The following is a 23473-nucleotide window of genomic DNA, read 5'->3' as shown; positions in this document are numbered from 1 at the left end:
TTATGTGTGGTTGTGTGGGTGAATGTATGTACTTTCTAACACAAGAAGAGCCACAGCTTGAAAGCTCATTAACACCGTATTCTAAAACAATAAGGGAAATCCCTGCATGGACACTTATGTAAAATACAGGAAAAGCAACCAGTTATCTATAGAGGATTGGTGTACCCCACTTGCCCATAGAGGATTGGTGCATCGTGCATAGAAACAAATAATAGAAAACAGTTAAAACTAGCTTTCGAGCTCATGTACTTTTCTAGTACACACATTCACACACACAACCACAAAGACACCTCAATGTACATCCTTGTGGTAGCACCAAGACTGCTTATTAAATATGAATACCCAAAACTAGTTGCCAGGATCAATGAAGGTGAGGAGGAAGTGGGAAAGGACACACGAGGCAAGAAGAAGGTAGCAGGGTAGTGTAACCCAGATCTTTTGCCAGGTGACTCAGCAGCTGCACAGCAAAACAAAAGGAATTTAATGGTAGAGCATATAAGAAATAGGGAGGGAGGAAGAGGGAGAGGGGGGGGGGGGGGGAAGGAAAGGGAGGTGGTGCTGAAGAGGGAGACAGGGATCGAAGAGAGTAATGGAGAGGGGTGGAAAAAGGGGGATAGGAGAGGTGAGGATACAGAGAGAGAGAGAGAGAGAAATTGCTTGCATGGAGGCGGGGAGGGGAGGGGGGGTGGGGAGCGGAGGAAGGCAGTACATGATCTCGAAGGGGAAGGAGTGGTGTGAACAGAAGAGAGAAGAGAAAAAGTAAGAAAAGGCAGTGGGAAACAGGTTAGCAGAGATTTAGGCAAGGGGAACTGTGAAGGCAAGGGGAACTGTGAGAGTGCACGATATACTGGAGAGACAACTCCCATAACTCAGAGAAACTTGTGCTGGAAGGCAGAATCCGAATTGCCCATGTAGTGAAACAGCTATTGAAATCATTAGTGTTATGGTGTGCAACATGTTCGTCACCTGGATTGTCAAGTTTGTAGTATGCCACAGTTTGGCAGTGGCCATTCAGATGAGTGGACAGTTGGTTACTGCCATGCCCACACAGTATGCTGAACGACGTATCGTAGGCACCTTCAGCGGAAGGGTTTGTGTGCTCTGATGAGGTTGAGAGATGTACTGGTGGTAGCGTAGCTACTGGCAGGGTCACCCAAGCCGGTGTCTCGACTGAGGAACCAGACGAAGTGTGTCAACTGAGGAACCATACGAAGTGTGTACCACACCACAGGGTAGGGGTGATTCTATAGGCTAGGTCGTCAACCCCTCTAGGGGAGCTAATCCCGAAATGAAACCCTGGTCCTGTAGGTTGGGGGTTGAGCGCAGGGTTGAGAGCCCTACCTTGTAAAAAATCTATTATTGCAAATAATTCAACAAGGAATACCAGACTGCCCCTACATAGACAAACTATGCTACAAAACAGGAATATGGATTTATCGGTGCTTAAATTTGGAATGTGGAACATGCATACACTGTTGCAAACAGGAGCGATGAACAGGGTTGCAGAAGAGGTGCTAAGGTATGGAATGGGAGTTGTTGCAGTGCAGGAAATCAGGTGGAAGAGATGAGGAGAGATTTATAACCAGAAATTCTCCACGTACTATTCAGGAAAAGATGAAAGGCAAGGGGAGTATGGAGTTGGGTTTATAGTCTCCAACGATATACTCTGTGTATGAAAGGCAAATTTCACAATGTGACCTTTGTGAACGTATATGCACCAACAGAAGAATCAGACTGAGACAGGAGTTACAAACAAAAGATGTTGGAGATGATACAGACAAAGAATGCAAGTCTGTTAAAGATGCCAGTAGGACAACAGCACATGAAATACTGGGGAAAGCAAGGAGACTTAGGAATGAAGACTGGTATGAAGATGAATGTAGACAGACAGTTGAGTCACAGATAGGCACAGCAAGAAGACTACCAAAACTCAAAACAAGTAAGTGTCTGGCCACAAGGCCTTCTGAATTAGACAACATACACACACACATGACTACTGCCTCTTGCTGCCAAGGACAGACTGCGAGCAACAGCACATGATGGGAGTAACAGTCTGGGTGGTGGGGGTTAGGAGGAGGGTGGGGTGGGGGGTGGGATAGCAGTGTAGGGGTGGGGGACGGTGAAGTGCTGCTTCTGGGAGCATATGAGGTGGGGAGGGGGTAGGGCAGCTAAGTACAGTTGGGAGATCAGATGGACGGCCGGGGGGAGGGGTGGTGGAGTGGAAAAGGAGAAAGTAGAAGGACTATGGGTGCATTGGTTGAACAGAATACTGTGTAGTGGTCGAGTGGGAACAGGGCAGCAGACAGGTGTGTGAAGGACAGTGAATAAAGAAGGGTGAGGGTTACGGGAATGTATATTGCAGGGACAATTCCAACCTATGATATTCAGAAAAGCTGGTGTTGGTAGGAAGGATAGAGATGGTACAGGCTGTGAAGCTGTTACTGAAAATAAGCACACTATGTTGTGCAGTGTTCTCTGCAACAGGGTGGGCCAGCTGTTTCCTTGGCTGCAATTTGTCGGTGGCCTTCTTGTGGATAGACATCTGGTTGGTCGTCATGCCTACATAGAATGCAGCACAGTGGTTGCAGCTTAGCATGTAGATCACACGACTGGTTTCAAAGGTAGCCCTGCCTTTGCTGGGATAGGTGATGCTTGTGACCTGGTTGGAGTAGGTGGTGGTGGAACAATGTATGAGACAGGTCTTGCATCTAGGTCTATTACAAGGATATGAGCCATGAGACAACAGGTTGGGAACAGTGGTTGAGTAGGGATGGATGATGATACTGTGTAGTTTTGGGGGCGGTGGAATACCACTGTTGGAGGGGAGAGGGGGGGGGGGGGGAGAAGGACAGTGGGTAGGACATTCCTCATTTCAGGGCACAATGAGAGGTAGTCAGAACCCTGGTAGAGAATGTGATTCAGTTGCTCCAGTTCTGCGTGGTAATCAGTCACGAGGGGAATGCTCCTCTGTGGCCAGAGAGTGGGAGTTTGGGAGGTGATTGGTGACTGGAGAGTTAAGGCATGAGATAACTATTTCTTTGCGTGGCTGAGACAGAATACAGTCTGTGAAGGGCTCAGTAAGACCCTTGGTATATTTCGAGAGGGACAGTGTGTCACTACAGATGTACAGATGTGACAGTCACAGGTAGCTAGGCTATATGAACAGGTTGCTAGGTTGTATGGAAAGGTCTTCTCGATATGGAATGAGTGGCAGCTGTCGAAGTGGAGGTATTGCTGGTGGTTGGTAGGACTGATTGGAATGGAGGTACTGATGTAGCCATCTTTGAGGTGGAGGTCTACAGTGAGGAAGGTGGCTAGGACCAGCTGAAGTGAATGGGTGCGAGGAGGTGTTGAGATCCTGGAGGAGTGTGGAGAGGGTGTCCTCACCCTTGATTGACATCATGAAGATGTAATCAATGAATCTGAACCAGCTGTGGGGTTTGGGGTTCTTGGTATCCAGGAAATATTTCTCTAGATGGCCCACAAATAGGTTGGTATAGGATGATGCCATGCAGATGCCCAATGTTGTAACCAGGAGGTGTTCGTAGGCGATGCCTTCAAAGGAGAAATAATTGTGGGAAAAGATATAGTTGGCTATGGTGACCAGCAAGGAGGTTGTAAGTATGGAATCTATTGGGCATTGGGAAAGGTAGTGTTCAATAGCAGCAAGGCCGCGCATTTAGGAATGTTTGTGTAGAGGGATTTGGCATCAAGAGTGACAAGCAGGGTACCATTTAGTAGAGGAACCAGAACTATGGAGAGTTAGTGGAGGAAGTGGTTGGTATCTTTTACATAGGAGGGTAGGCTGTTGGTAATAGGCAGAAGGTGCTGGTCTATGAGAGCAGAGATTCTCTCAGTGGGATGTCCTGGGTGGTTGGGTTTATGGACTTCAGAAAGCATGTAGAAGGTAAGAGTGTGAGAAGTGGTAGATGTGAGAAAAGTGATAGCTTAGAGGGAGAGGTTTTGGGATGGGTCAAAGGTTTTGAAGAGAGTCTAGAGACCTCACTGGATTTCTGGAGTGGGGTCACTGTGACAGTGTTTTTAGGTGGACAAATCTGACAGCTGGTGGAGTCTTTCCACCAGGTAAACCTTGCGGCTCAAAATTAAATTGTTGAAGCCTTTGTCAGCAGGTAGGATTAACAGGACTGTAGTTCTTTCTTCAGATGTAAAAGGTTAGCTTGCATGTTGAGAGAATTGGGGAATGATGATGAGGAAAGGTTTGAGGTTAAGAAATTCTGGAACGTTAACAGGGAGTGATTTGTGGATAGTAGGGATGTATCATGCTCAGATGAGGTGCGAACTGCATCAAGCAGGGTTCTGCATTGGTCTTTAGTTGAGTCTGAGTAGTAGGGTTGGTGGTCAAAAAGCGTTTCCACTGCAATGAGAAGCAGAAGGAGAGAAGGTCTTTAATACGCCCAAAATGTCTGAACTTGGGAGTGGGCAAAAGGTACGGCCTTTGGAAAGGACTGATAGATTTGTGGGACTAAAACTTTTGGAGTAAACATTCACAACTGTGTTTCAGGTCTGTTAGGTTCCTTGCTACCAACACCAGGTTTTCTGAACAGAACAGGTGGGAACTCTCCCTGCAATATATGTTCCTGTAACCCTCCTGGCCACAACCTTCATTAGTCACTGTTCTTCACCTATATATCCCCTTCATTTTTCCCACTCTAGCACTAAACAGCCTTCTATTCCATTAATGCACTCACAGTCATTTTACTTCTCTCTTTTCTGCCCCCCCCTCCCCTCCCGTCTATCCCCTGCCCTCTGTCTAACTTCCCAACTGCACCTAGCTGCCTTACGCTCTCCCTGCCTTCTCCCTGTATGTTCTCAGAAGCAGCACTCTACCATACCCTACCCATACCCTGCCACCCCTCCCCTTCCTCACCCCAACCACATCCTTGCCCCCACCACAGAGATTGCATGCAGTTGCTTGCAGTCTGGCCTGGGCAGCCAGAGGCAGTGGTTGTCGTGTGTGTGAGTTGTTTTTGTGTGAATGTGTGCGTGTATTTTATCTCACTCAAAAAAAGTCCTTTTGGCCAAAAACTTACTTGTTTAGCAGCCTTTTGTTGTGCCTGTCTGTCCACTATATGGTGGGTAGCAATTTAACCTTTTCATAATATTATCAAAATTAAAATATGTATTTCCCACTGTTTGATGTATGTATATCTTTATGTATGTATGTACTGCATCTCCTCCTAAACCACTGGACCAATTCCAACCAAAATTGGTACACTTGTCACTTACACGCTGGCAAGAATCACTGTGGGGGTAAGAACCATCTACCTATCAAGGAGATGGAGTGAGGGTGAAAAAGCAGTGTAACCCATGACGTGCAAATAAGCAGACTTTATTCATCCAGTATTTGAGAATGAGAGCACTTAGAGCCTTCCAATTTCAAACCTTTAAAAAACTTTTTCTCACTGACAACCTCTAGAAAATGATGAAACAAAATAAGTTAATCGCTTACTACATTTTTGCTGTTGGCGCAATAAAACTGCCACATGATGTTTTAATTTATTACTTCTTTATTAGAAACTGTATCCACAATACATTTTGCAGATAGTATTGACAGATACCACAGAATGTACCTACAAAATTATATCATTTATGACACATAGTTCAGGTGATATGATGTCAAAAACACAGAGATGTGTGAAAAACTGCTGCACCATGCACGACGTTTAATTTTATTACTTTTTGCTACTAATCCTATTCACAACAAAATTTGCAGACAGTACACACATATGCCGCTGAATACACCTACAATGTTACATCATTGTATGACATAGATCACGAGATATGACATTGAGCTGCGTGAAAATGAAACTCCAGGGCGAAATTTGATAGAGATACAGATGAACCATGTATTCAGATATAAGTGAAATATGTTAAATATATGTGACGTGGGTGTACGGCAAAGCCACATGCAAAAAGCTCCTCCTAAACCCCATGAACTGATATCAACCGAAGTTGGTACACATACTACTTAGTATTTAAAAGAAATACTATGCCAATAAGAACCGTAAACCTACCATTGGGGAGCAGGAGATAATGTGGAGAGAGTAGGGAAGAAGGCAGTAGGAGGAGACCGACAGACAGGGAGAAGGAGATAATGGACACAGTTAGGGAGACAAAGCGATGCACAGAGGGAGAAGGAGCAAATGAATCGAGAGAGGTGGGGGAGCATATAGACAGTGAGAGAGGGAGGAAGAGGAGATGGACAAAAGGAGAGTGACAGAGGAGATAAACTGATAGAAGACTGAAATAAATATATACTTGGACAATGCTTGGTACTCAGCTAGTATGGAAATAATTTTTACTTGTAGTACAGTGGTTGTGATTTCAAAGTTAATACTCAATGCACATTTATGATTAACCTCAAATACCACAAGGGAGTTAACTGTGGTGTGTAAAACATTGTTCTTGAGCAGATATTCATAACATACCAAGGCCCAAGTGACTAGCAGGAATAGACCTCAAAATAGGTCCCAACTGCTTTGGATCACCAGCCAAAATGAAACGTCCCAATAGTTGCCCAGGGTGAGACTTGCTGGTTAGCAGCCCACAGACAGGAACAAGCAGTTCAGGCTCTGGAGCTTGACCACTTTCATCAATGAAGACATGAGTGAAGTGTCCTTCTGGTACTCCAGCACTAACCAACCTGAAGCATTAGATTAGAGACATATCAAAGCTATTAAATTCTAGAAATTGTAACATGCGACACTACAATAACAATAAACTGTGTAAATTTTAAAATATACCAAACACAGTATGGACTACCTTTTATTAGTTATCCATTTCAAAGGGAAGTTTTCTATTCCCCATATTTTACATACAAAATTGAGTACAATATCTTAAATATTATTTGATGTAATTGGATAGAAAAAAATCTATTCACCAAGCAGCCACAGAAGAACATTCACATAAAGGTATTAATGTTTGCAAACTTTAATACATGTGTGTTCTCCTGCCACAGTTTGGTGACCAGATTTTTATCCATCCAATTACATTATATGAATATAATAGAGGGAAACATTCCACGTGGGAAAAATATATCTAAAAACAAAGATGATGAGACTTACCAAACAAAAGCACTGGCAGGTCGATAGACACACAAACAAACACAATTACATTATATTTTCAAGAACTGATTCTTTTTGGTCAAATTTTATGTAGTTGTATGTTCCCTGAGTTATCACTGCAGTACACCATAATGGCACAGATTAAATCAACTTGTAGGCTATTTAATGTAATTCATATTTAAATATGCTCCATCCTGACATTTACACTTATCAATGCTGACTGTGTGCGTGGAGCGCAAACAAGGTGTTTTTATACATATATCAGCTGTCTTTCCATTCAGTCCAGATAATGATAGCTGGAGGAGACTTACTGTAAAATCCAAAGAAATCCCTCTGCCTGCCACCACCACCATACACACATGCACACACCCACCCAACCACACACGCCCACAAACACAAACACACACACAGAGGCTAGGCTGTTAAAATCCTGGTGATCAACTTCCATAGTGTTCACAATAAAGTGCCAGAGTTTGAAGCAGTCCTAAAAGATAGTGGAGTTCACACAATACTAGGAACAGGAAACTGACAAAAACACAATGATTGACAGTTGTGAGACCATGAGTACCAAAAGGGTAGGCTAATAGAAAATGGAGCTGGTGTATTTATCGAAGTAGACAAGAAACTCATATCCATCAAGGTAGACATATAACTGCTTATGGGATTGTTTGGGTAAGACGTAGTGTTAGGGTGAGCATAAACTTATAATTTGGTCCTTCTTTCAACAATTAGATTTACCCCAAGTAACCAAAAACTATAGGAAAAACTTCAGATCCCTTGTACAAATGTTCAGCAACCTTTTACAGCATTCAACAAATATAGTGTTATTTATGGAGAAGACTTTAATAATCCAACAGTCATGTGAGAATTTACTGTTTTTTACATGGTGGATGTGACAAGATATTCTGTGGAATAGTACTAAATACTTTCTCTGGAAATTACTTAGAATAGATATTTCAGAGCTCACTCATTACAGAAATGTTTTAGATATAATGGCAACAAATTCACTTGACCTCTTTGAGGATGCCCACAAAGGGGTGGTATCTGTGTAGATGGCTGTGGCAACAATGATTATTAAATTACAAAGAAACCTAAAACTACAAGCACTGGATAGATAGAACACTTCATGATGAGATGGACCCTTCTTGGTAGTACAAAGTCCCTGTAAAACCTATCAAGCAACAAGTGTAAAACAATGCATAGGGCTATAGATAGCAAAATGAAATATGTTTGACTGTCAAAAGAGAAATGCACAAACATTTGACAGCTACCATAGCAAAATCATATTGAAAGATTTGGCTGTCAAAAGGGAAATACATGAAATCATCAACTAGTACCACACAAAATCATATTGAAAGATCTGGTTCTCAAAAGGGAAATACATGAAATCTTCAGCAACTACCATAGCAAAATATTACTGGAGGATCTTTCACAAAATCCAAAGGTTGTCATATGTGAAGGCTGTCAGTTGCAGTAAAGTCAGTGTCTGGACGATTCATGGATGTCACATGGACTAAGTGGAGGGCACCAAAGCAAAAGCATAAATTCAGAATTACATTTTCGAATGTACCTTTACAAAGGAGGATCCAAGGATATTGTCACAGTTTATTACTCAAGCCATAGTAAAGGTGAGCAATATCGATATTAGTGTCAGTGTCATTGAGAAACTGCTGAATTAGGTAAAACTGAACAAGGTCCCAGGCCATGATGGACTCTACACATAACTTGGAGTCGAGTGAGCTCCTCTTTGAACCATAACATACTACAATTTTAACCATAACATACTATAGACCACTTGAACAAACAAATCATGCCCAGTAGTTGGGAGGAAGCACAAGTCACATCCAACTACAAGAAGAGGAGCAGAAGTGATCCAAAACACTACTATCCAATAGCAGTGACACCCACCTGTTGTAGACTCTTAAGATACTCTAAGCTCAAATGTAATGAAGTATCTAAAACAGAATGATCCCTCCATTCCAATAACCATGGATTCTGAAAACAGCAGTTGTGAAAAAGCCAACTCTCACTTTTCTCAGGGGACATCATTAAAACTTTGGATCATGGCAATCAGATCAATTCAGCATTCCATGACTTCCAAAAGGCAATTGACTCAGTGTCAACCATTACTTACTAATGAACGTGTGTCACACACGATCTCAAACAAACTCTGTGACTGCGTTGACGAGTTGTTGGTAGGGAGAACAGGCCATGTTATCTTGGATGGAGAGTCATCAACTGATTTGGAAGTAACTTCAGGTGTGCCACACGGACGTCTGTTTGGAATCTTGCTATTACTGTCTTATCTTAATGAGCTGAGAGGCAATATTTATAGCAACCTCAGATTTTTGCAGATGATGTAGTTATCTACAGAGAAGTTCTACTTGAACTAAAGCTTCACACATATTAAGTCAGAGCTTGATAAGGTATTAGAGTGGTGCAAATATTGATAAATTGCTTTAAATGTTCAGAAATGTAAAAATGTGTCATCACAAAACACAGAAATGTAGTACTTTACAACTACAATATCAATAAGTCACAACTGTAATCAGTGAAAACCATGTGTGTAAAAATTTGTGGGAATATATAATGGAATGATAATATAGGATCAGTCAGGTGGCAGGCTTTGGTTCATTGGTAGGATACTGGGAAAATGCTTCGTGGTACAGTCACTCATTTTTCTTTCATAATGATTACCACCACAGTGTTAGGCAAACTGATGAAAACATAGTAATCTCAAAACCCAAAACATTTTATTGCTGACAGCTCAAACAAAAAAGTAGATAACCGGATGTGTTACATGATTTTCAGGTGCTCTCACCTTTAGTAAATACACACACAAATAAGCATGCATACAGAATGAAAATCATTGTAATGAGAAGACATTTTAAAAGTTCAACATACAGTCTTGAGTACAATGGCAGGCTGAAACCAATTATACAGAGTCTCGAGAGCACAGTCAAGTGAACATGAGAATACACCATAACAGAATGAGGCTGGGTGCAATCCGCTTTGGGATTATTTCAGGTACATTGTTTGTTTCTCAAGGTGCATGTGTGCAACAACCCTGTTGCAGAACTGCCTCCAATGTTTGATTGTCCCACTGTCTTGGGGACGGAACTGCACTGTCAGGCACTGGCACAAGCACGTTGAAGCATGACAGTAGCGGCCACCGAGGTGACAGTATGATACAAATGGTAACATAGAATTACCACATCACCCAACTAGTCACACTACTTCATGGCAAGGAATCTAATTCATTTTTATAGTTAACTTAAAACCTTACAGGGGAATAGCACAAAATGGCACTTTCATTGATAATGTCCCATCGACGCGCAGGTCGCCGAAGTGGCGTCAAATCGAAAGACCTGCACCAGGCGAACGGTCTACCCGACGGGAGGCCCTAGCCACACGACATTTCCATTTATTGATAATGTTACACTCGGTTCCCCCCTAATCCCTGACCAACTGGGTTACTGATCAATTTACAATGCTCTCACTATTGATAGGATATTTAATCTAAAAAAGGCACAGCAAAAGTGTAAGAAGATTGGTAATGAAAATGGCTTTGAAATTTTTGGAAGCACTTAATTGAAACAGAAACATGATCAAAAAATTTGCTAGAATATACATAAGAAAGGAGAAATTTACACTTTCCTGGCATACAAATAGTTCCAAATTTTTTTAGGACAACTGCCGGATGTCTGCAGCTTCTAGCCACAATATTTTGGCACAGCATCTTCTAACCATCTTGTAACAAGACAGGCTATTGTAAAGGGAAGAAAAACTTTATTCAATCACAAACACACAACTGTGAACACACAAGTTGTGGCTAAGATTAGGTCATATTCATGTTGAAAGCAGAAATCTGCTTGACAGGAACACGCGGAGGACCAGTTTCACATTATGCTACACAGATGGCAATGTCTTGGGACTTCCAATGGCCACTAAGATGACCGCGTGACCGGGAAAACCCATCCGTTGGGCAGCACAATGGTGGCTCATTCCTCATGGCCACTTTTCACATCCAGTGCAAAATTAAAGCTTATCCAAAAATTAATAAAGATTGAGCTGTATGTGTCACTGAAGAGCCAGTAGGCTCATTTGAAGCAGAGAAGATGGACGATTATGTGTGTGAAGACCCGCCTTTGATGTCTGCATTAGTTTGTAAGTTATTGTAAGTCAAATGTTATAAATAAGCCCAGAACTATAACAGTGAAAATTTTGGCAATGAATTACGCAATTGCAACATATGAGGTATCTACAGATACATCTCGTGGAACTGTGATAGTAGATTTACTGAAATTATTCACATATTTAAATGAGAGGCTGAAAAGTGGATTTTGCACAATTAAAAACAGCTTTTCTAACCAAATAAACAGAGAAACATTAAAAGCGGCAGCACTATTCCAAACATTAGATATATAGGAAAGTATTTAATGTATAATTTAAATTTTTTGTTAATATTTACACTTACAAACCTGAAAATGGAGGAAAAGCACAGAAATTATTGTTTATAAATAAACTACGGTAGGACCGAGCGAGGCGGCGCAGTGGCTAGACACTGAACTCGCATTCGGGAGGGCAACGGTTCAATCCCGCGTCCGGCCATCCTGATTTAGGTTTTCCGTGATTTCCCTAAATCGCTCCAGGCGAATGCCGGGATGGTTCCTTTCAAAGGGCACGGCCGACTTCCTTCGCCGTCCTTCCCTAATCCGATGAGACCGATGACCTCGCTGTCTGGTCTCCTTCCCCAAAAAAAAAACAACAACAACTACAGTAGATAAAACTGATAACAACAAAATATTTCTCGCAAAATTTCCATATGATGTGATGTATATTGTGTGTATAAAAGGTTAAAATTAAGAATGTCAGCAATTTTCATGTACAGTAGTTTAACTGACTTCAGTGGTACTTGACTGAGGTTTCCTGGGTGCACAGTCGCAATTTGGAGAGGCGTTTCGGTTCGAACACCATTGGAGGCAGTCAGACTGAGTTAGTCTGTGTTCAGAGAAAATTTCATCTGATGAGCGGTGAAACAACCACTAGTTTGCATGCGTAAATTATTCGGAACTCCTACTTTCGGACATAGACATATTTTGGCAGCTGATCAAGTTGTTAGTTGATACAAGCTGCACTTGTCAGGTTTTTCGTTGTGTAGCCATTGTTGAATTTGTAGTTTGATATACTGTGGAACTTGAATGGTTTTCTAAAGATAACTCAAGCAATTAATCGTGGTTTATTCATCTGTCTCCAAGATCTTAATAGGAAGGAGATAAGGAATACAGATAAGGAAAGGACAGAACAAACTTTATTGTCTACAGTACAGCATACAATCACCGTTGATCTTTATTTTACAATTGCCATTACCGACTTTTGCCCATATAAACAGGTACTCATCGGCATTTAATTTCTTTTTCCTTCTCGTACTCAAAACAAATGGCATGCTTGAAACAAGAGTACCATAAGGCTGTTTAGCCAAGAGCCCTGTAGTCTCAGCTATACTCCATGTCTTCCAAGCCAAAATGTTAGCATCTGGAAATGCTTCAAGGCCACCATAATCTGCATGATTGCCCCAAACAACAGCAAGCGTCAACCAGGTACTACCTCCAAACACTGCTTGCACATCACAGGTGAAGTTCAAATGGAGTCCACGAAAAACATTTGGACCTCCAATCAATTGCCAGCGGCTAAGTCCGCTTTAAGGTCACCCGCCTAGCGCGCAACCAAGAGCGGCACGGCCACCAAAAAAATTTTTTAATGACAAAGGTAAGGAGATAAGGAATAGAGGTAAGGAAAGGACAGAACAAACTTTATTGTCTATAATACAGCATACAATCACTGCTGATCTTTATTTTACAATTGCCATTACCGACTTTTGCCCATATATAAACAGGTAGTCATCGGCATTTAATTTCTTTTTCCTTCTTGTACTCAAAACAAATGGCATGCTTGGAACAAGAGTACCGTAAGGCTGTTTAGCCAAGAGCCCTGTAGTCTCAGCTATACTCCATGTCTTCCCAGCCACAATGTTAGCATCTGGAAATGCTTCAATGCCACCATAATCTGCATGATTGCCCCATACAACAGCAAGTATCAACCAGGTACTACCTCCAAACACTGCTTGCACATCACCACAGGTGAAGTTCAAATGGAGTCCATGAAAAATATTTGGACCTCCAATCAGTTGCTGCTTATTAAACTGGCGAGCCAAGTCAATATCAATCGCCTTCAAACTGCGGCCGGGAATCGAACCTGGGACCCCAAGATATAGTGGCAGTGCAGCTAGGCACTAGACCACGAGCTGCAGACCAGTATTTTGGTGATATGTTGACAATACTTTTGTAGTTTGGCCTCACTGTTTGTACACTCTCTGAGAGTTTTTTCAACATCTGAACTCCATAAATGAAAATGTAAAAATTTACTATGGACATGGATAAAGATGGTTGCTTGCCATTTTTGGATGTCTTGGCAGGACATAGGAGCAATGGCACACTTCAACATTTGGTGTTTTGAAAACCCTTTCATAAAAACATGTATTTACAAGCTACTAGTTCCCACCATCCAGCACACAAATGATGGGCACTCTGAAGACCTTAATCCACTGAGTTCATACCATCTCAGATGCCGATAGTCTGCAAATGGAAATGGAACACCTGAAAACTTTGTTCCTCAAGAACAGATATTCCTCTCAGCTGGTAAAGAGAATACTAAATACCGGGTGATCAAAAAGTCAGTATAAATTTGAAAACTTAATAAACCGTGGAATAATGTAGACAGAGAGGTAAAAACTGACACACATGCTTGGAATGACATGGAAAAAAGTTCACAAAATGTCCAATAGATGGCGCTGGACAGCAAAACGTCAGTGACTGCGCATGACAATCGTGTATAAAAGGAGCTGTAATGAGAGAGAGAATCAGATGCACCAGCAGTCGCAGCATGTTGACGTTACCAGAAAAGGCGCTTTTAGTGAAGCTGTATTATCAGAATGGGGAATGTGCTAGTTCAGCGTTACGATCCTATCGCCATAGGAAGGGGATTCGAACGGGTAAAGTTACGTTGACAAATGCAGCTGTGGCGAGAATGATTTCGAAGTTCGAAGCCACAGGTTGTTTAGACGATAGACCCCATAGTGGACGACCGAGCACAAGGCATAATGCTGCTCAGACAGTTCAGGAAGAAATGGAGACTGTAGCAGATTCATCTATGCACGGGAAAGTCAGTGCTCGTGCAGTCGCATGTCGCACCGGCATTCCATACACTACTGTTTGGTTGCCACTTAGGCATACCCTCCGATGCTCTGCGTACATAAACCATCGGCATCATGAACTGTTACCTGGCGATTTAGTGAAGCGGAGGGCATTTGCGGTGTGGGCGTTTCAAAAGATGGCGGAAAATGACAATTGGTTGAGTAACATGTTGTGGACTGATGAAGCTCATTCCACGCTTCGAGGGTCTGTCAACAACCATAACTGCAGAATTTGGGCTACCGAAAATCCTAGAACTGTCATGGAAACTCCATTGCACAACGAGAAAGTCACGATATGTGTTGGATTTACCACATCTACCGTTATCGGGCGTCTTTTCTTCGAGGAAATGCGTGATTCTAGTTTTGTAACTGTTACCGTGACGGGTGAGAGGTACGCCGATGTGTTATAGAATCGCATCATCCCCAGCCTGGCTGATAAACACCTGCTGGAATGTATGATGTTTATGCAGGATGGCACTCCACCCCATATTGCTAGACGCATGAAAGATCTCTTGCGCGCGTCGTTTGGTGATGATCGTGTGCTCAGCCGCCACTTTCATCATGCTTGGCCTCCCAGGTCCCCAGACCTCAGTCCGTGCGATTATTGGCTTTGGGGTTACCTGAAGTCGCAAGTGTATCGTGATTGATCGACATCTCTAGGGATGCTGAAAGACAACATCTAACACCAATGCCTCACCATAACTCTGCACATGCTTTACAGTGCTGTTCACAACATTATTCCTCGACTACAGCTATTGTTGAGGAACAATGGTGGACATATTGAGCATGTCCTGTAAAGAACATCATCTTTGCTTTGCCTTACTTTGTTATGGTAATTATTGCTATTCTGATCAGATGAAGTGCCATATGTCGGACAATTTTTTAACTTTTGTATTTTTTTGGTTCTAATGAAACCCCATGTCATTCCTAGCATGTGTGTCAATTTGTACCTCTCTATCTACATTATTCTGTGATTTATTCAGTTTTCAAATTTATACTGACTTTTTGATCACCCGGTATGTACAAAGCAATGAAGAGGACGAAGCCTTCAAAACAGCTGTGTATCTACTGTATATTGGGAATGTTTCAGTGAAAATAATGGGAATAGTAAGAAGATATAAAGTTAAGTAATCTTTCGTCCTCCTTAGAAAAACTCCGTATTTTTGGGCTCCATCAAAGATGACATAAGAGTTATGTAAGGCAAGTGTTTAAAGGATTCCATGTGATATTGAGGATATTCAGCCAAATCATCAATCGTGTGATTATTGCCACCACATTTTCCAGGACAACACTATCCCATTTCCAAGTGCTAAAAACATGGAATCCACATAAAACTCTTCTCCTTGTACTGACAGACATACAAGGATTACAGACATCTAGAGTTATAAGCTACCTTAAAATTTTTTATGCCATTTCGCCACAACTTAAAAACAAGCTGCACACATCCATTTTCAACTCAAGCCATAAACATTTGAAAATGGGATAATGTTGCCCGGAACATGTTGTGGAAATAATCACACAATCAACAACTGGGCTGAATATCCTCAATATTGCTTTAATAACAGTTGCACCATGGCTTCACATCAGATTCCATGTGAATGAAGGAAATCTTATATAGGGCAAAACAAGCACACTGTGCAGGATTGCGATGCAAAACATCATCACACTAATCTCCTTCAAGCCAATAAGTCCACTATCACCACACATTGCATTTCCACTGCTCATTTGACGGAATACAATGAAAGAAAAAGTATGGCCCATATGTAAAACTTTTGGAGCTCCAACATCAATGAATCAATGGAAATACGATTGCCTGAGTCCCTTACCAATTGAGACATAGCTTCCAGTTAAATTCTGCATAGAGTCCTGTCATACAAAAACTTCATGCTCTGCATAACTGGTATCAATATGTGATTTTATCGTGTGAAAACAATCGGATTGATGTTGATGCAGCAAACTTTTGAGGCAGAGGGCGCCTGGTGTAGAGCAGACTTGCAGCAGAAGCACATGTGCTCAAGCAATGCATGCACAATGCCAACTGAATACACCACTCATGTGCCAGTGAGTTTGTAACTATCTGAGATCAGAGTATGTCCATCAATATTCAATTGAAGATGGCCAAAATATTGTGGCAGGAAGTTGCAGACATCCAGCAGTTCTCCTGAAACTTTATGGAACAACATAAGAGAAGGGTAACAGGATGAAGCCACCTGGAACTTACAAGGTGGCTATGTAAGTGTATTCACATCCCCACAGTGATCCACTGTAAGCAGTTATTTGTATCTGTGACAATCTCACTATGCTTCAATTTAATCTCCAATGTTAACCACTGAATGGTAAAACACACCAAGAACTTCTTCCATATACAAAAATTTAGCCACTGTTAAATTCATTTACAGTGCCAGAGCAAGTAGTGTGATCATGCTGGTTATTCTTTATAAGGACTTAAGAAATGAAAGCAATATTTCATAGCATGAGGCACAAAACAAGGCTGTATGAGATGATAGGGAACCATGTGGCAGTTTCTAGAATGCTCTTGTGAAGCAATACATCCATTAAGACAAAGATGTTGCATAGAAAGTTGAACAAACATTCACATTGTAAAAATGGACAGCTAGGAGATGCAGCTTAGATCAGGCAAAAAAATACTGAACACATTTAAAATATACTATGAAACATGTTTCCATATGGAACATGGATGTAAACTGTCTTATCACACTTGTCATCAGCAGATATAGATAAACAACTAAAAGGCAGTCAAGTAAAGAGTACATGAAAATTACGTCATCAAAGAAAGGGCATGGTAAGCTCGTAAGTCAGGCCTCCATACTAGCCTCTGGGATTCTGTAAGTTTATGCCCATACACTACATCTCAATGAGAGCTCACTCTTCTACCACTGCCAGTTAGTAACACTGCATCTTTTGGCTTTCTTGATCACTATTCAGACATTCTAGGTTTCCACACTTCTGCTGCCGTGCATTTACATAAACTATATTAGCAGACAGCAAGGAAAGAAAATACTCCTAGTGGACCAAAACTAGCACTGTCAGAGGTGGGTCAAAATCTGTGGAGAACACAATGCCTCTAGGATGGGCATCCAAACATAACGCCACTGGTCTTTCAGGCTGGAGGTTGTGAAGAGGGTTCCCTGTCCACACAGAAAAAATACATTGGTCAGGATGATCTACAGAAGCCTTGAAATCAGGACTGTCTCAACTCTGGAATTGAACACAGCAAAGGCAGTGGACTTCTCCTTTGCAGCCTGGAAAGTTGAAGGGGCTACACACACCAGGAATTGTGCAGAATACATCCAAGGAGTTATAGAAATACAAACTGAAACTCGTAGCTCTCCAAGAGATTACATGAAAGGGTAAAAGATAAGTAGTGGAAACAACCTGTGTGGAGACTGTGGCAAGCACAATGAATTAGGTCCTGGGTTTCATGTGCATGACTCAGGAATAAAAGCATGAAAGTGTTTAAATCCACTAATGACAGAATCTCCTACATTACAATCGCTTTCCGGAACTGAAAGATCCTTGGTTAATCGACCTGTACCCTCTGAGGATAAGATTGAATTCAGAAAGGAGTAATTTTACACTGAACTGGACTATGTGTATAACTCATTGCCAAACTATAATATTTAAATAGCATTGAGTGACTTTATACCAAATTAGGTCAAGAAGACATCTATAAACTGGTGGTCAATAACGCAAGTCTGCATCAAGAGAGCAGTAGCAAAGCCACACATTTGATCAGTTTCACAATTGATAATTATATCTGCACCATGAGTGGATGGTATCAACAGAAAAACGTACATAAAGGCACATGGATGGCACCAGATGGGCAAACCATAAATCGTATAGACCATGTATGTATCCAGAAGCAGTATGCCAACACCATCAAGGATACATGAACCTATAGGGGAAGAGATCGTGACACTGATCACTTCCTGATAATGTGTAAGATGAACATTAAATTTACGATGATGTGTTACATAGCTAAGCAGACTACATATTATGATATAAGCAGATTAAAGAAGATGGAGATTAAAAGAAAATATGAGACAACACTAGCAGAAAAATTAAGTAAATGCAAGGAAAAGGTAGGAGACTGTGATATCTAACACCAAAATATAAAAAAAAATGAAACATTTATTAAAGACACACAGGGGAAGATCCTCACAAATGCCGTTGAATTATAACAGCAATGGATACAGTACTTTGTAGAATTGCTAAACTGTGATGATCACATTGAGTCTCTTATATGTGAGGTACCAGACACTGTAGACAGCAATACAGACCCCCCTCAATGAAGAAAGAAATATGACAAATACTCAGTAACCTAAAAAACAGTTAAGGCTTTTGACAATGATCAAATTGCAGTAGAGCTAACAAAGTATGGAGGACCCATACTGTTTAAAACAACACTGAAACTGCTAAAGAATATTTGGGGATATGAGAGATTGCACGACAACAGGAAAATGGCTGTAATCTGCTCTATGCTATGAAAGAATGACCCCTGATATGTGATAATTATAGAGGGATTGCACTCCTTAATGTAAGCTACAAAATTCTATCTCAGTGTTTACTGAAGAGAATGACCCCAACTGCAGCAGGTATTATTGGGGGCTATCAATATTCTTTCAAAAGGGACAGATCAACTACAGACCAGCATTTTATGCTCAAACAGGTAACCAAGAAAGGTTGAGAACATAACTTTGGTATTCAGGTAGTTTTTTGTTGACTTCAAAAAAGCTTATAACAGCCTACACAGGGGCACTATGAATTGAAGGAGTTTCAGTTTCCACAAAAGTTAATACATCCAATACAGATGTGTTTAGAAGAAATCTACTGCAGAGTAAAGATCGCTACAGGAATGTCAGGACATTTTGAAGTCAGAACTGGTCTTAGAATAGGAGAATCTTTATCTCCAATACCTTTTAATTCAATTTTTGAAAAGATAGAGAACAACAAAAACTAAACAAAGCTGTAATAAACTGGGTAAAAACACAATAAATTGGTTTGCATATGCAGAAGCTGCTGTTTTAATAAATGGTAGCGAAGGGGACTTGCAGTTTATGACAACTTCTCAAAGAAATAGTTCAAGGAAAGCAGGCATAAAATTAATGAGGAGAAAACTGTGCAAATGGTCATGAGCTAGGCACTCAATGATGGTACCCCACTGAGAGATGAAGAAGTATTTTAAATGAAAAGACATTCTTAAATATTTGGGAAGCACTTTTAGCAAGCAGTATAGAGTGGAAGAGGCAAGAACATATGGCAAATGGAGCATACTGTGGCTTATGGGACATGCTGTGTAGTAGATCAGTTTTGAAATCAGACTGATCAGAGTGTAATTCTCCCAGTAGCTCTGTATGACTGAAAAATTTGTATTAAGGAAAGCTGATGAAAAAAAAATTAGATGAACAAAAACTGCTGGCCTTTGAGAGACAGATAGTAAGGAAAACGTTTGGCCTCAAGAGGGACATCCTGTCACAGGAATGGAGGATGTATAGATACCAGAATTGGCAGATCTACACTCACAAGCTGATATTGTACGAAGTTCAAAGAAAAGAAGATTGATGTGGACAAAACACCTAATTTACATGGAAGAGGAAAGACTACAGTGAATAGCATTCTCAGGATCCCTAGAGTGCAGAAGAGGCCAAGGAAGGGCCATGGGCAAGAATGAATGATATCAACAGGGATATGGAAGTGATGGGCTTGAAAAAAGGAGAATGGACCACAAAAGCCGGGAACAGACATGATTGATGAAGGAAGTAGAGAATGCATCTAATCTCCTAGGTCAAAGCAACAATTAATGGGGAGATATCAGTGTCTAGCAACTGCAAAACATCTTGAAAGTCAAATGGCTTTATTCAGCATTGCAGCCCAGAGCTTATAATCTGTAACTGAAAAAGTGTTCAAGTAGTGCAGCAGTTTCAGGCTGTGTCTATCTTAGGCCTGCGTGAAAATACAAACAGCAAGAAGTATGGTATATTTTAACAAGATGGATTGAACTTAATGACACCAAGCTCACTCTGGTATGATTTTTGGCTACAATTACATCACTCAAGACTGTGTCAGACAGCAGGATATCACTATGGTGTCATTGTTGATTGCTCTGGTTTCTGGCATAATGTTCAGGAAGAACTGTCAATCCACTAGTAGTAAAAAAGTTAAAATAAACAAGTCCTATCAAAGTAATTTTAAGGGCAAACAGTCCTCAAGCAAATATTTTGGATGTTGTATGCTAAACGGCAGTGCATCCAAAGTGTATTTCTGCACTGACAGCAGAACATGTGGGCAACATGGGTCAAGTACGCTGACCTTGATGACAGCACAGTAACTGTTGGTAAGTGCTTGCATACGTACACTGGCATGCAGAACATATGGGCGAATGTAACTTATACATAATGTGTCACTGCCAAGTAACATAGCTCATTGAAATTTGGACCATTCACTCAAAGAACTGCTACAGTACAGTACAGAAGGTAACTGGAAGAAATATACTATGGCATGAACAGAAATGGCACTTTTATTCAAAGACAGCAATTACACTGAAGACACCATAATTCACACTGGTCCACTGAAATTTACAAAAGGCAGATGGTTCTAAGGTGTGTAGACACCATGGATGGTAATACATGCACTGCAATGTGCTCCCACGCCTGCCACTAGGTCCGTAAGTAGTTCTTGTTGTAGCGTGTTTGACAACTGCTGGAAGATCATTTGTGCATGTGGGTGTGATGAAATACCTCTCCCAATGCATTCCACACATGCTGAATGGTATTTAAGTAAAATGGAACAGGTAGGCCTGTCCATTCGCTGAATATCCTCTCATTCCAGCCAAGAGCTCCTCAACCTGTGCAGTTCAATACGGCTGTGCATTGTCAAATATAAAAATGAAGTCAGGGCCAAATTACACCCCTGAAAAGTTGTACTCATGCAACATTATACCTCCTCTCACCATAGCACCTGGGCTACCAACATGATCATGTTCGACACTGCTGGACCGACTCTCTTAAGGCGAGAGGAAGCAGTGTGTAATTCACTCATGAACATTGTTGAACATTATATTGATTGAGACAAATTACCTGATATCCCCCAGTCTGGCTGGTGGAGCACTTTGGGAGTAGAAACACGGTAGGATGACAATAGTGCATTCCATTCCTTGGTGAGCAAGAAACAGTACACCATCCCTGGTGTTCAGTTGATGACACAAGAACAAATAAATTCAGCACCCATCAAACTCCATGTGGCTTTGCCGTACAGTGATCTTGGTGAGTACAGTGCAAACCACTGTTGACTCAAGTCAATTCTAGTGTATTTCTCTGGTGGTCAGCACAGTCATTTTGAGAAAAATATTTACATTTAACCACCTTCTAGAAACAACTTCTTATAATGTAAGGAACAAAAGAAGATTAGGTAGAAATGATCAGTTTTTATATTTCAGTTTAATCTCTCCGTATGAGCTTTGAGCTACATTGAACTATTTCTAGGTCCTGTATTGTGGCTTTTCAAACACAAACCTTTGAAACTCAACTTTTATTAGTAGGAAAAAATACATTAATGAGTAAACATATGAGAAGGTGCATAAATATATCAGGAAGTGTGGACTGAAAAGTTTAAGGTCTCCAAGGAGACATCAGCAAGGTTTGTATCATCTAATTTATGTTATATTTGTTATTGCTTGCCATTCCAGAATAGATACTTTACTGACTCTTAACTGTATAACCCTAGATCACAAATTCACAGCACAAAATGGAGTAAGAGTACACAATATTAGCTAACACTCTGTCTACAAATCAAGACAGTTAGAGATACTTTTCAGAGCAAAACATGCTCAAATTAAGCTTCTCTTCAGCATATCATTATGTACTTTATCCATCATGATGGCCAGAGGTTTTAAACATAGTACTTTCTTTAGTGGTTGTATAATAATTTCTAATTCTGACACATAGGTCATACTTTGCATGTTTGTAATTGCTTAACAAGATTTCTCTCTCCTCACACTCCCAACAGGCGAGACCCTCTCATGCTGAGATCAATGCACTTCTTTTTTTGAACTTCCTCAATATATCCCTCTCACTGCCCCAAGCAAGGAACTATTAGTTCCACAAGCTAGGATTGTGAATGTTCTTTGTATGTTTTTATTGATAGTACAGACATTTTCATTTTGAAGCTAACTACCAGTCAACAACTGTGTCTCATAATTTTATAACCTGATGTGATGTGCGATCAAAACTTAAAATTATGTATTCTTTATAAACTGTTAAGCCCTTGGTTTAGTCAGTTGCAATGCGTGGTGTCGGCTGAGCTCTTGATTAATGCAATTTCTCTTCTTTATGTAATTTTTTATATTTGACACTTAATAATTGTAAAACTGATGTGCAATAGCAACTAACATAAAGCTGATAACAACATACTTGCCAGCAGTAATAAGTGTTGTTAAAACAACACACTTTTTTACAACATCTTCAACTGTAAGGTAAAATGTGTCTTCATTTGCTTCATAATTGCTACATTGCTTGATCTCTTCAGGAATACTGTCACTGCAACAAAGCAGTCAGATATTAAATAATACACAAATCTACTTTCATACTAAATGTGGCATACTGAATTCTCTTGGAAACATGAGTACATCAACAAAAAAAAAATAACACAAATCTACTTTCATACTAAATGCGGCATACTGAATTCTCTTGGAAACATGAGTACATCAACAAAAAAAAAATAATCATAAAAATTCAGCTTCCTTGAAAAATGAATGAATGAAATCAACAAACTACACTTTTATGAAAATATTCATTTTATGAACAAAACTGCACTTTTTATTCATCTGCACTGCTGAATATTCTCATTCTATACAAAGCTTGTAAAAAAATATATCTGTTTATATGCCTCTCCATTTGTTGTGACAAATCTGTTGTTGTTATCATAATTCTTTCATGCCTAGAATACAGATGGCTGAGGAGTGTTCTTAGGTTTCAAAATATAAACATGTTGTGTGGTGGTAAGGATTATCCATTTCTGCTCATCTCATGTTTTATAGGTGACTTTAATGTCTGCCCTAGAGGGTAAACATTAATAAAACTGACAAGCTGCAGGGACAGATTCCTGACTACAGATGGAG

The 23473-nt window shown here is 40.6% G+C and overlaps 1 protein-coding gene across 2 annotated transcripts in view; it reads right to left on the bottom strand.

Annotated features, from left to right (window-relative positions):
• Positions 1–23473, bottom strand: part of LOC124804747 (putative helicase MOV-10) — a 317343-nt gene that overhangs the window by 84853 nt on the left and 209017 nt on the right. For both annotated transcript variants that reach the window (XM_047265048.1, XM_047265049.1), the window contains exons 13-14: positions 22767–22892; positions 6450–6664 (exon numbers count right to left, since the gene is read on the bottom strand). In XM_047265048.1, the coding sequence (XP_047121004.1) occupies positions 6450–6664; positions 22767–22892 (341 nt within the window). The remainder of the gene's footprint in view (positions 1–6449; positions 6665–22766; positions 22893–23473) is intronic.

The sequence above is a fragment of the Schistocerca piceifrons genome, chromosome 7, assembly GCF_021461385.2.
Source record: "Schistocerca piceifrons isolate TAMUIC-IGC-003096 chromosome 7, iqSchPice1.1, whole genome shotgun sequence".
NCBI classification, from domain to species: domain Eukaryota; kingdom Metazoa; phylum Arthropoda; class Insecta; order Orthoptera; family Acrididae; genus Schistocerca; species Schistocerca piceifrons.
The sequence above is the reverse complement of the archived record's forward strand: the minus strand, read 5'-3'. Positions and strand labels throughout refer to the sequence as shown.